The sequence below is a fragment of the Salvelinus alpinus genome, chromosome 7, assembly GCF_045679555.1.
Source record: "Salvelinus alpinus chromosome 7, SLU_Salpinus.1, whole genome shotgun sequence".
Lineage (NCBI taxonomy): Eukaryota > Metazoa > Chordata > Actinopteri > Salmoniformes > Salmonidae > Salvelinus > Salvelinus alpinus.
The window spans coordinates 21,550,793-21,564,468 of NC_092092.1; the positions used below are offsets into that span (position 1 = coordinate 21,550,793).

The 13,676-nt window shown below is 49.1% G+C and overlaps 1 protein-coding gene across 2 annotated transcripts in view; it reads right to left on the reverse strand.

Moving 5' to 3' along the window:
- The window catches only part of camkmt (calmodulin-lysine N-methyltransferase), a 204,881-nt gene that overhangs the window by 54,924 nt on the left and 136,281 nt on the right, over window positions 1-13,676 (reverse strand). For both annotated transcript variants that reach the window (XM_071409403.1, XM_071409404.1), the window contains exons 5-7: window positions 12,114-12,165; window positions 10,343-10,406; window positions 5,264-5,330 (exon numbers count right to left, since the gene is read on the reverse strand). In XM_071409403.1, coding sequence (XP_071265504.1) covers window positions 5,264-5,330; window positions 10,343-10,406; window positions 12,114-12,165 — 183 coding nt within the window. The remainder of the gene's footprint in view (window positions 1-5,263; window positions 5,331-10,342; window positions 10,407-12,113; window positions 12,166-13,676) is intronic.

A 13,676-nucleotide genomic window follows, 5' to 3' on the forward strand; every position in this document is an offset into this window, starting at 1 on the left:
AGCAGCAGTTAAGCATGGCTAACCCTAACCCAGACTTAACTATTTGCATTAAAAGGTCATGAACAGTCAAAATTATATTTTTCATGAAATTGGATGATATTTGGATGAAACCAGTATAATGACCAAAGTTTGAAAAATGACTGTTGCTTCTACATTGATAAAGTTTGATCATAAAGTTACTGGTCCCCTCCTCCATGTCAAACACTTGGATTCAGGAGGCAGATTATTAAGGGGATAGGATGACCCTAACTCTCATTTTAATACACCAATGGTAACATGATATTCTCTTACCAAATTTAAATAAGTACCGCCCTGTAACCAACATCGGAGAAGGCGTGTTTGCAGACGTGGTTTATATCGCTAGTTAGCTACTCTACTGGAGACATAATTTGACTGTGTCAACAAATATACACTGAACTAAAATATAAACGCAACATGCAACAATTTCAAAGCTTTTACTGAGTAACAGTTCATATAAGGAAATCAGTCAATTGAAATAAATTCATTAGTCACTAATCTATGGATTTCACATGACTGGAAACACAGATATGCATCTGGTCACAGATGCCTTTAAAATATATACTATAACCCCACCGCCACCATGGGGCACTCTGTTCACAACGTTGACATCAGCAAACAATTGCAACCGGGATTCATCCGTGAAGAGCACACTTCTCCAGTGGGCCAGTGGCCATCGAAGATGAGCATTTGCCCACTGAAGTCAGTTACGATGCCAAACTGCAGTCAGGTTGTAAAGGCAGTCATTGTTGTTCTCCTCCTCAGACGAGGAGGAGCATGGATCGGACCAAGATGCGGATTGGTGATTAATCATACTTTTAATGAAAACAGCAAACAAGACACTACAAAACTACAAAACAACAAACGTGACTAACCTTCAACCGTCCTGTGTGGCCCAAACACTGACACAGGAACAAACACCCACAAAACCCCAGTGAAACCCTGGCTGCCTTAGTATGACTCTCAATCAGAGACAAACGATACACACCTGTCTCTAATTGAGAATCATACCAGGCCGAACACAAAACCCAACATAGAAATACAAAACATAGACTACCCACCCAACACTCACGCCCTGACCAATAAAGACATACAAAACAAGAGAAAACAGGTCAGGAACGTGACAGAACCCCCCCCTTAAGGTGCGAACTCCGGGCGCACCAGCACAAAGTCTAGGGGAGGGTCTGGGTGGGCGTCTGTCCACGGTGGCGGCTCTGGCGGTGGACGAGGTCCCCACCCCACCATAGTCACTCCCCGCTTCCGTATCCCCCTCCCAATGACCACCCTCCAACTCAACCCACCTAAATAAAGGGGCAGCATCGGGATAAGGGGCAGCAGCTCCGGGATAAGGGGCAGCAGCTCCGGGATAAGGGGCAGCAGCTCCGGGATAAGGGGCAGCAGCTCCGGGATAAGGGGCAGCAGCTCCGGGATAAGGGGCAGCAGCTCCGGGATAAGGGGCAGCAGCTCCGGGATAAGGGGCAGCAGCTCCTGACTGTAGGGCAGCTCATGACTGTAGGGCAGCTCATGACTGTAGGGCAGCTCATGACTGTAGGGCAGCTCATGACTGTAGGGCAGCTCATGACTGTAGGGCAGCTCATGACTGTAGGGCAGCTCATGACTGTAGGGCAGCTCATGACTGTAGGGCAGCTCATGACTGTCTGACGGCTCCGGCAGATCCTGTCTGGTTGGCGTCTCTGGCAGATCCTGTCTGGTTGGCGTCTCTGGCAGATCCTGTCTGGTTGGCGTCTCTGGCAGATCCTGTCTGGTTGGCGGCCCTGGCAGATCCTGACTGACGACTGGCTCTAGCGGCTCCTGACTGACTATCGGCTCTGACGGCTCGGGACAGACGGGCGGCTCTAATGGCTCGGGACAGACGGATGGCTCAGACGGCACTGGGCAGACGGATGGCTCAGACGGCGCTGGGGAGACGGATGGCTCAGACGGCGCTGGGGAGACGGATGGCTCAGACGGCGCTGGGGAGACGGATGGCTCAGACGGCGCTGGGGAGACGGATGGCTCAGATGGCGCTGGGGAGACGGATGGCTCAGATGGCGCTGGGGAGACGGATGGCTCAGATGGCGCTTGGCAGACGGGCAGTTCAGGCGCCGCTGGGCAGACGGGCAGTTCAGGCACCGCTGGGCAGACGGGCCGTTCAGGCACCGCTGGGCAGACGGCAGACTCTGGCCGGCTGAGACGCACTATAGGCCTGGTGCGTGGTACCGGAACTGGAGGTACCGGGCTGAGGGCACGCACCTCAGGGCGAGTGCGGGGAACAGGAACAGGGCACACTGGACTCTCGTGGCGCACTCTAGGCCTGGTGCGTGGTACCGGAACTGGAGGTACCGGGCTGAGGGCACGCACCTCAGGGCGAGTGCGGGGAGAAGGAACAGTGTGCCCTGTTCCTGTTCCCCGCACTCGCCCTGAGGTGCGTGCCCTCAGCCCGGTACCTCCAGTTCCGGTACCACGCACCAGGCCTAGAGTGCGCCACGAGAGTCCAGTGTGCCCTGTTCCTGTTCCCCGCACTCGCCCTGAGGTGCGTGCCCTCAGCCCGGTACCTCCAGTTCCGGTACCACGCACCAGGCCTATAGTGCGTCTCAGCCGGCCAGAGTCTGCCGTCTGCCCAGCGGTGCCTGAACGGCCCGTCTGCCCAGCCCTGTCCAGGGCTCTGGAGACGCACAGGAGGCTTGGTGCGTGGTGCCGGAACTGGAGGCACTGGGCTGGAGACACGCACCATAGGGAGAGTGCGTGGAAGAGGAACAGGGCTCTGGAGATGCACTGGAAGCCTGGTGCGTGGTGTAGGCACTGGTGGTACTGAGCTGGGGTGGGAAGGTGGCGCCGGATATACCGGACCGTGAAGGAGGACACGTGCTCTTGAGCACCGAGCCTCCCCAACCTTACCAGGTTGAATGGTCCCCGTAGCCCTGCCAGTGCGGCGAGGTGGAATAGCCCGCACTGGGCTATGCAGGCGAACCGGGGACACCACCTGTAAGGCTGGTGCCATGTACGCCGGCCCGAGGAGACGTACTGGAGACCAGATACGTTGGGCCGGCTTCATGGCACTCGGCTCGATGCCCAACCTAGCCCTCCCAGTGCGGCAAGGTGGAATAGCCCGCACTGGGCTAAGCACGCGCTTTACCGCATAACACGGTGTCTGACCAGTACGACGCCCTCTTACTCCACGGCAAGCCCGGGGAGTTGGCTCAGGTATCCAACCCGGCTTCGCCAAACTCCCCTTTAGCCCCCCCCCAAGAAATTTTTGGGTGAGCCTCTCGGGCTTCCAGCCTCTCATACGTGCTGCCTCCTCAATCCACCGCTCCTGGGCTGTGGCTGCCTTCTTCTCCTCCCGCGAGCGGCGATTCACACCAACCTTAGCCCAGGGTCCTTCTCCGTTGAATATTTGTTCCCAACTCCATTCCTCTTCTCTCCATTGCTTTAGTTCCTTTCCTCCGGCTCCAATCCGCTTGGTCCTGTTGTGGTGGGTGTTTCTGTAAAGGCAGTCATTGTTGTTCTCCTCCTCAGACGAGGAGGAGCATGGATCGGACCAAGATGCGGATTGGTGATTAATCATACTTTTAATGAAAACAGCAAACAAGACACTACAAAACTACAAAACAACAAACGTGACTAACCTTCAACCGTCCTGTGTGGCCCAAACACTGACACAGGAACAAACACCCACAAAACCCCAGTGAAACCCTGGCTGCCTTAGTATGACTCTCAATCAGAGACAAACGATACACACCTGTCTCTAATTGAGAATCATACCAGGCCGAACACAAAACCCAACATAGAAATACAAAACATAGACTACCCACCCAACACTCACGCCCTGACCAATAAAGACATACAAAAACAAGAGAAAACAGGTCAGGAACGTGACACAGGTCAAGACCCTGGTGAGGACGAAGAGCACGCAGATGAGCTTGAGACGGTTTCTGACAGTTTGTGTAGAAATTCTTTATTTGTGCAAACCCACAGTTTCATCAGTTGGTCTCAGACGATCCTGCAGGTGAAGAAGCTGGATTTGGAGGTCCTGGGCTGGCATGGTTACACGTGGTCTGCGGTTGTGAGGCCGGTTGTAGGTACTGACAAAATCTCTAAAACAACGTTGGAGGCGGCTTTATGGTAGAGAAATGAAAATTAAATTCTCTGGCAACAGCTCTGGTGGACATTCCTGCAATCAGCATGTCAAGTCCATGCTCCCTCAATACTTGACACATCTGTGGCATTGTGTTGTGTGACAAAACTCCACATTTTAGAGTGGATTTTTATCGCCCCCAGCACAAGGTGCACCTGTGTAATGATCATGCTGTTTAATCAGCTTCTTAATATGCCACACCTGTCAGGTGGATGGATTATCTTGGCAAAGGAGAACTGCTCACTAACTGGGATGTAAACAAAGGTGTGCAATTTTTTGTTGTTGAGAAATACGTGTTTTGTGCATATGGAAAATTTCTGGGATTGTTTATTTCAGCTCATGAAACATGTGACCAACACTTTGCATGTTGCTTTTATAATTCTGTTCAGCATAATAATAAGTTTACACTATTCATCTCTGGCAAAGATACTTATATGTTTCCCCTTTCATCTGTGTCTGGTGTTAGCTAGTTACCGGCTAGCTAGGTGTTCAGCCAGCATGGAACAAAAGGGGGGACGGTTTGTTCAAAACTCTGATGCAGTTTTCATGTCAACACATCAGTCAGTGCTGCTGTGAATGGCATCACAAGAGACATGCCAAATGGGGGATGTTTAAAAAAGTTGACATCATTGATGCAATTTCATGTTGTTTGAGTTGCTTTGTGTTTCACCACATTTGCTTGAGATGATGTTACTGCAACACTGCATCCAAGTTTCTTGACATAGGCGTTTCAAAGAGCTGTCAGTCAACGCCAGCCTCTTTTCAAACATTTATGGTTGCAAGCCATGAGAAAAATTACTTACATTTTTTATTTACATTTCTATCCGCCCAAAATATTATGGGTGATATTTTAGTCACTCAAAAGGCTATTTTACATGGGAATAAGAATGACTGTTCCACAGTGATGTTCCTTTTTGTAAAACCCCTCAATCTACCTTCTTTGTCACAAAGAAGTAGAAAGTAAAAGATGACGTCTTGGTCTTGGTCAAAGATGATAACTGAGGTGACTTAATGAGCTGAACCCATATATGGATTTCATTAAAGTAATAGTGATAGAGAGATTTGTGAAGTGTGAGAGAGGGAGGTGTTATCAGATAAACGTCTCACCTGCTGGAAACATCTGTGGAGCCAAAGACACCGGCCTGCCTGTTTCTCTCGATGACTCCACGCACATCTGGTGACCTGGTTAAGGTTACAACTAAACATCTCACGTTCACAACTAACATTAGTCACATGCAGCTACTGACATGATCTAGCATTTTATTAGGCAGGTTTTGGGTCTTTGGTGGTAACATATCAGCTGTGGTCACGCAAGCACGCACACACACACCATCCCTGATCTCCGGGGGCAAAGTGAGAGGCTGCCAGATGCTTGACAGGACAGAGCAGAAATGAGCAGAGAAGAGCAGAACAGAGCAGAACAGACCTGAACAGAGCAGAACAGACCTGAACAGAGCAGAACAGAACAGAGCAGGGCTTAATGGAGGCCAGCAGATCAATCAGAAGGCTTTTAACCTGTAGCCTACGCCTGAGAGGAGCTCACCACATCACCACTATGACACACAGGCTGATTGATGTCAACCTGTCTATTAATACACTGTCTGGAGGGCCGGTGCTGAGGCAATTCAATTAGGATTTATCTGTCTTTAAAGCAGCAAAGAGCTGTAGCAAATCCAATCTAGAGCGTGAAGAGGGGAAGAGGAAAGAGAGGGGGAAGGGGGTGAGAGGGAGAGGTATCTGCTGGATGGATGGAGAGCCAATCCTAGATCAAAGGGATGGGCCCTTACACATACACATGCATGCACACACACACAAATGTTCGGACAGACACCACACACACACACAAATGTTCGGACAGACACCATACACACACACAGGGCAGGTCTGTGTAGTAAGAGAGTCAGCACACTGGGATCATGGGCTGAGGAGGAGAGGAGCTTACAGGGTAATCTCATCAGTACCACCGCACTGGGGGAGAGGTCATCCTACACACTGCCAAGTGGTGTACACACACTCTCTCACACACACACACACACACACACACACACACACACACACACACACACACACACACACACACACACACACACACACACACACACACACACACACACACACACACACATATATATATATATAGCCAAGCGCTGTAACAGCCATGCACACACAGTGGTGTAACAGGTTTGGTTGGGGTCAATTCAAATGAAGGTCAACCCTAACAGGCTTGTACACACTCTCTCAGTCACTCACACAAATACAGTACTCGAACCGACAGGCATTCAGAAATAACGTTACACTTAACAAGCAGTCAAGAATTCAACAGGTTCTCACATAAACACATTCATCTATACAGTAAGTAGATACTCATATTCCTACTGCTAATTGTATAGTAGTAGTGCATTTTTTTGTCTGTTCTGGGTGTGTAAGCGGAGGAATATTTGTCCTTCTGGGTCTTCACACAGGGGGGAAGCAGCCAACATTCATGAATCAGACAACGGAAACATTTCAAATGATTTTCAGTTTGTAATTCAAGGTCAGGAGTGAGGGTGGTTGGTGAGCGTGTGTCTACTGTACGTGTGGCTGTATGGAACAATGTGTACGTGTGGCTGTATGGCACAATGTGTACGTGTGGCTGTATGGCACAATGTGTACGTGTGGCTGTATGGCACAATGTGTACGTGTGGCTGTATGGCACAATGTGTACGTGCGGCTGTATGGCACAATGTGTACGTGCGGCTGTATGGCACAATGTGTACGTGCGGCTGTATGGCACAATGTGTACGTGCGGCTGTATGGCACAATGTGTACGTGCGGCTGTATGGCACAATGTGTACGTGCGGCTGTATGGCACAATGTGTACGTGCGGCTGTATGGCACAATGTGTACGTGCGGCTGTATGGCACAATGTGTACGTGCGGCTGTATGGCACAATGTGTACGTGCGGCTGTATGGCACAATGTGTACGTGCGGCTGTATGGCACAATGTGTACGTGTGGCTGTATTGCACAATGTGTACGTGTGGCTGTATGGCACCAGGTGTACGTGTGGCTGTATGGCACCAGGTGTACGTGTGGCTGTATGGCACAATGTGTACGTGTGGCTGTATGGCACAATGTGTACGTGTGGCTGTATGGCACAATGTGTACGTGTGGCTGTATTGCACAATGTGTACGTGTGGCTGTATGGCACCAGGTGTACGTGCGGCTGTATGGCACAATGTGTACGTGCGGCTGTATGGCACAATGTGTACGTGCGGCTGTATGGCACAATGTGTACGTGCGGCTGTATGGCACAATGTGTACGTGCGGCTGTATGGCACAATGTGTACGTGCGGCTGTATGGCACAATGTGTACGTGCGGCTGTATGGCACAATGTGTACGTGCGGCTGTATGGCACAATGTGTACGTGCGGCTGTATGGCACAATGTGTACGTGCGGCTGTATGGCACAATGTGTACGTGCGGCTGTATGGCACAATGTGTACGTGCGGCTGTATGGCACCAGGTGTACGTGTGGCTGTATGGCACAATGTGTACGTGTGGCTGTATGGAACAATGTGTACGTGTGGCTGTATGGAACAATGTGTATGTGTGGCTGTATGGAACAATGTGTACGTGTGGCTGTATGGAACAATGTGTACGTGTGGCTGTATGGCACAATGTGTACGTGTGGCTGTATGGTACAATGTGTACGTGTGGCTGTATGGCACCAGGTGTACGTGTGGCTGTATGGCACAATGTGTACGTGTGGCTGTATGGCACAATGTGTACGTGTGGCTGTATGGCACAATGTGTACGTGTGGCTGTATGGCACAATGTGTACGTGTGGCTGTATTGCACAATGTGTACGTGTGGCTGTATGGCACCAGGTGTACGTGCGGCTGTATGGCACAATGTGTACGTGCGGCTGTATGGCACAATGTGTACGTGCGGCTGTATGGCACAATGTGTACGTGCGGCTGTATGGCACAATGTGTACGTGCGGCTGTATGGCACAATGTGTACGTGCGGCTGTATGGCACAATGTGTACGTGCGGCTGTATGGCACAATGTGTACGTGCGGCTGTATGGCACAATGTGTACGTGCGGCTGTATGGCACAATGTGTACGTGCGGCTGTATGGCACAATGTGTACGTGCGGCTGTATGGCACAATGTGTACGTGCGGCTGTATGGCACAATGTGTACGTGCGGCTGTATGGCACAATGTGTACGTGCGGCTGTATGGCACAATGTGTACGTGCGGCTGTATGGAACAATGTGTACGTGTGGCTGTATGGAACAATGTGTACGTGTGGCTGTATGGAACAATGTGTACGTGCGGCTGTATGGCACAATGTGTACGTGCGGCTGTATGGCACAATGTGTACGTGCGGCTGTATGGCACAATGTGTACGTGCGGCTGTATGGCACAATGTGTACGTGCGGCTGTATGGAACAATGTGTACGTGCGAGGCCCGTTAAATAATAATATATGCTAGTTGCTACATATTTACACTAAGAACGTGAAAAAGCGACTTTGAGAGGGTACTTACTGTACATGTTTTGTGTTGATTGAGAGAAACTCCTATTCTATTTCATCCACTCTCAATAGCCATATCTGCTCATCTATTTCTCTCCATTCTTTCTCTTTTCTCACACTTATCACACCATTCCATCTATTTCTATTATGAGAACGACTACACAAAAATAGTCTCTCAGGAAAAAGCCTGTGAATGTTGTGAAAGTGGCCTATTGGGCAACACAGCTGATTGTCCATCTCTGTGGCTGCCTTTCCTGCCACCTTCTTTCTTTTCTCTTTAAACAAAGCTGCAGTCAACGCTGAATTGTGTACGTTTCCGTCATCAGAGGCCCAGCGATACTATTGTTACTGCCTCCATGATATTCAATGACGTCTCATTGTGGTGAGCAGTTCTTCAGCTAAATCTGAACCATGTATTTTGTCCAAGCTTAGTGTGTGTAGGTTTCCTGCTTTTGTAAAAGCCACAGATTTCTCTTTATCGTGCTGGTACAATGGAGAAGAGAGGGCTGGGGAGGGTGGGTAGACAGCGCTAACCAATGAGAATGCAAGGAGCTAGCAGTTCAAACCAATGAGAGAGCAGCGAGCTGGCAGTTCAAACCAGTGAGAGAGCAGGGAGCTGGCAGTGTGGGTACAGGTGAAGGGGCACGAGACCCATTACCTCTGGGTAGGCCGTTCCGTTGCCCCAAGCAAGACAAACAGAAGGAAAGTCACATTAATCACTGAAGCAGTCCAGTTGCTCAACAACAATACCCCAACAACTTCTACCTGGATCTGATCCCATCAAAAAATGTAACAAAACTTCAAATGCAGCACAGAGCCCACTCTGGAAATGTGATGTTCTTGTAGAGTATATGTTACATATAACAATATATATATATCAAAAAAGGGTAATTTTATGATATTTACATTTATATTTGAAGACTACTCAAATTTCAGAGCACACTGTACAGATTTAAATGACACCTAGAATGGCTTTCTAGCATCAGAGTCATCCATCATTGTAGTGTCTTAAAGGAGGCCTGGGTAAGACTAAAATGTCACACATTTCTCAACTTTAATTAGTTCTTTCCCAATAACTATTTTGGATACAGATTTCGAAGGTATGCCAAGCATCCTTCCACCAATGGCCTTTCTATGGATTTCATTTCAGGAAGATCCAAAACATTAGAAATATCTTTGTGACAATCTTGTATGGAATGCCTCTTTATTGAATTGAATTTAATTTAATTTAATTAAATGCTCAGTCATCTAGCATTGTGGCTTTGGCCCTGAGAGGGAGTTGAAAAGACATGCATTTGGAGATACTTTGAGATAGTATGCAATTATTTCACTCAAATGGGGCAAGGTCTTACCGACCACTTTCAATCACTCATATAACACAACTGTAGAAGGATGGATTGAAATGGTATGGAAGGGACATTTTGCTGGATTCTAAGTGATATTGGGCACCAGAGTGCCGAGTGTGTCTTTGTGAAAATGCACATTCCCTCACATTCTCAGACAACTGTAATATTCTCTGACCTTGTAAAAAAAACACACACACATATACAGACAACCAACATGCCCACAAACGCTCACGCACACACAGTGTCTCTATGGGGTTGCTAATGACCCAGGGCTGAGTGCTGTGTTTGGGTCTCTGATGGAGTGAGAGAGAGGAGGATACTCTGAATAGCCTTCTCGTTCCCATCTGATAACAGAACTTCCTTCACGTCAGCACAAATGGCAATCTGAAAAGAGAGAGAGAGAAATCAGAGAGTGAAAGATGAGACAAAAAGAGGACAAGAACCCAAAATAAAAGCAAAAGACCCCTAGAGAGAGTTAGTCACTCCCCCTCCCTCTCCAAACACACAAGACAGAAGCATCGCCTCATCTACAAAGCCTCATTCTCAACAGCTCCCTCTCCTTCCCTCTCTCCATCTTCCCTTTTTCTCTCCCTCCCTCCCCTCCCTCCTTTTCTCAGTCATCCTTTTTTCCCTCCATTTTATGTCTGCATTATTTTAATCATTCAATCAAATCAGTCAATACTTTTATCATTCCCGTTAGCTGTGGGCCTCTATCTTGCTATCAGTCTGTTCAGTAATTGCATTGTGACAGGGGATGATGGCGAGCAGAGAGCCTTTCATTTGGCGGTTTGTGTTTATCAGGCGGAGCCATCACGCGCGCTGTCACTCTGCTCTCTGCTCTCGGCCTGCCAGATGCCCTTCATATAACTTTGCACCGCAGACGATGGAGTGCTTTGTGCTGCTGCACGCTTCAGCTTCTTTACAACCCGTCTTTTCTGTGTTTGCACCCTTTTTTCTTCCCTTTTTTTTATCATTGGTGTGTGTGTGTGTGTGTGTGGCACATTCATATAAGATCAATGTTGTCCAATGCTCTATGACACACTGACAAGACCATCAGATGTCAGTCACCCCCACCCCCTCCCCAAAACACACACACCTCCACTCCAATTCAGCACCAGAAGATACAGAGAGCCATGAACATTCCCTCACCCCTCTTCCTCCCTCCTTTCCTCCCTCTCGCCCTAGTGGGCTGCTCGCTCCCTCCCCCTCTCTCCCTGTGGGGTGTAAGGGGACAGCAAGCCCTGTCCCACCAGCTGGCCAGACGGGGAGAAGGAGCCCCAGGCCGAACAGGGCCAGGCCAGCCATGCAGAAGAGAAGAGCAGGACTCTACTCACTCTGGAAACCCTGCCGAGGCAGACCGCCTACAGGGAACTACACAGAGAGAGGGACAGGGAGAAAGAAAGAGAGGAGAGAGAGAGAGAGGGGAGAATGAAAGGGAGAGGATGAGATGCAAAGGACGCATATGGATGGAGAGAGAAGATGATGGAAGAGAGAGAGGGATGAAGAAGTAGAAAGGAGAAGGGGGGAGAGAGGAGGTGTGGATGGAGGAAGTAGGAACTGATTAGGAGGAGGGCGGGGGATATGGAGGAGAGGAAAAAAGATACAGGAAGCCAATGGGCAAGAAGAGGAGGAGGGAAGGAGGTAAGGAATGAGGTTGGGAAGAAAGGAGGGAGGAGGGGAGAGGTGTGAGGGAAGGTCTCTAGCAGCAGCCTGCAATGTCACAACACGGGATATTGACTCCAGGGAGATAAAGGCAGGCTGGTCTTCTGAAGACGGTGGCGGATCGATGACACGCTAAAGCCTGTCGATGTGGAGGGGCTCTTAAGACCTCGGCTAACAATCCCTCAACCTGTCAGCACAAGGGGCAGGCCTAGGGCTCTCTGCTCTGCTCCCCCTGCACACACACACACACGGATTCACAGCACGGAATTACACGTAACAGTAGGAGTGTGTGAGTGTGTGTGTGCGAGTGTGTGTGTGTGTATGGATTCACAAGGGGTCCACTTGATTAGTGAGAGAGCAGACACGGTTGTGCAGAAATGTGACATATGGATAGTATGGTTGAATGTGTGTGGGAGAAATGTCACTTACCATGAGCCCTGCAAGACAGGTCATCCCTCCTCCCAACTCACACACCGCACCCCTAGGAGAGAGAGAGAGATACTGTACATTTATACTGAGTGTACAAAACATTATGCTCTTTCCAGGACATAGACTGACCAGGTGAAAACCATGATCTCTTATTGATGTCACCTGTTAAATCCACTTCAATCAGTGTATGAAGGGGAGGAGACCGGTTAAAGAAGGAATTTTGATCCTTGATACAATTGAGACATGGATTGTGTATGTGTCATTCAGAGGGTGAATGGGCATGATAAAATATGTAAGTGCCTTTGAACGGGGTACAGTACTAGGTGCCAGGCGCACCGGTCTGAGTGTGTCAAGAATTGCAATGCTGCTGGGTTTTTCACGCTCAACAATTTCCCGTGTGTATCAAGAATGGTCCACCATCCAAAGGACATCCAGCCAACTTGACACAACTGTGGGAAGCATTGGAGTCAACATGGGCCAGCATCCCTGTGGAACGCTTTCGACACCTTGTAGAGCCCATGCCCCGACGAATTGAGGCTGTTGACAGTGACATTGTTGTGCCTTTATCTCCTGGTGGAAATAGGAGTTGTATTGCAGCAGGGACATTGTTGTGCCTTTATCTCCTGGTGGAAATAGGAGTTGTATTGCAGCAGGGACATTGTTGCGCCTTTATCTCCTGGTGGAAATAGGAGTTGTATTGCAGCAGGGACATTGTTGTGCCTTTATCTCCTGGTGGAAATAGGAGTTGTATTGCAGCAGAGACATTGTTGCGCCTTTATCTCCTGGTGGAAATAGGAGTTGTATTGCAGCAGGGACATTGTTGCGCCTTTATCTCCTGGTGGAAATAGGAGTTGTATTGCAGCAGGGACATTGTTGCGCCTTTATCTCCTGGTGGAAATAGGAGTTGTATTGCAGCAGGGACATTGTTGTGCCTTTATCTCCTGCTGGAAATAGGAGTTGTATTGCAGCAGGGACATTGTTGTGCCTTTATCTCCTGCTGGAAATAGGAGTTGTATTGCAGCAGGGACATTAAGGTAATGATGGGTGTTGGGTTCCCCATGGTGCTGCTGACATTGTGTACTGGATACACACACCAGAGTCACACACTGACACAGACAATACCATCAATTAGATGCACTTCCTTACATACACACATGCACTTCTTTACAATTACTGCCACCCACACACAGTTACTGTACAGAATCCCTCTCTCCCTCGACACAATATCCACAACCAAGGCAGTAATTGGAGTAAAGAAGGTCCATTAAAAACCAGTGTGCTGTCCAGTGCTGCTGTTATGAGCTACAGTGGGCTGAGGAGGCGGTGACAGGTAGCTATTTGGTCCAGTCTTTTCTTATTTTATCCTCCTCCCCTCGTTCTTTCTTGCTGAGTGGCTGATAACAGGGAGATAGAAAGAGAGTGACAATCTGGCTGACAAACACACAACTCTATCTCATGCACACACAAAAAACACACACAGCCAGGGGCACCCTGGTTTTCCCTCCCTGAGTGTTGCGGCCTAGCTGACCTTCAGCACAGCGCCCTGATCAATATCCCTCTCTT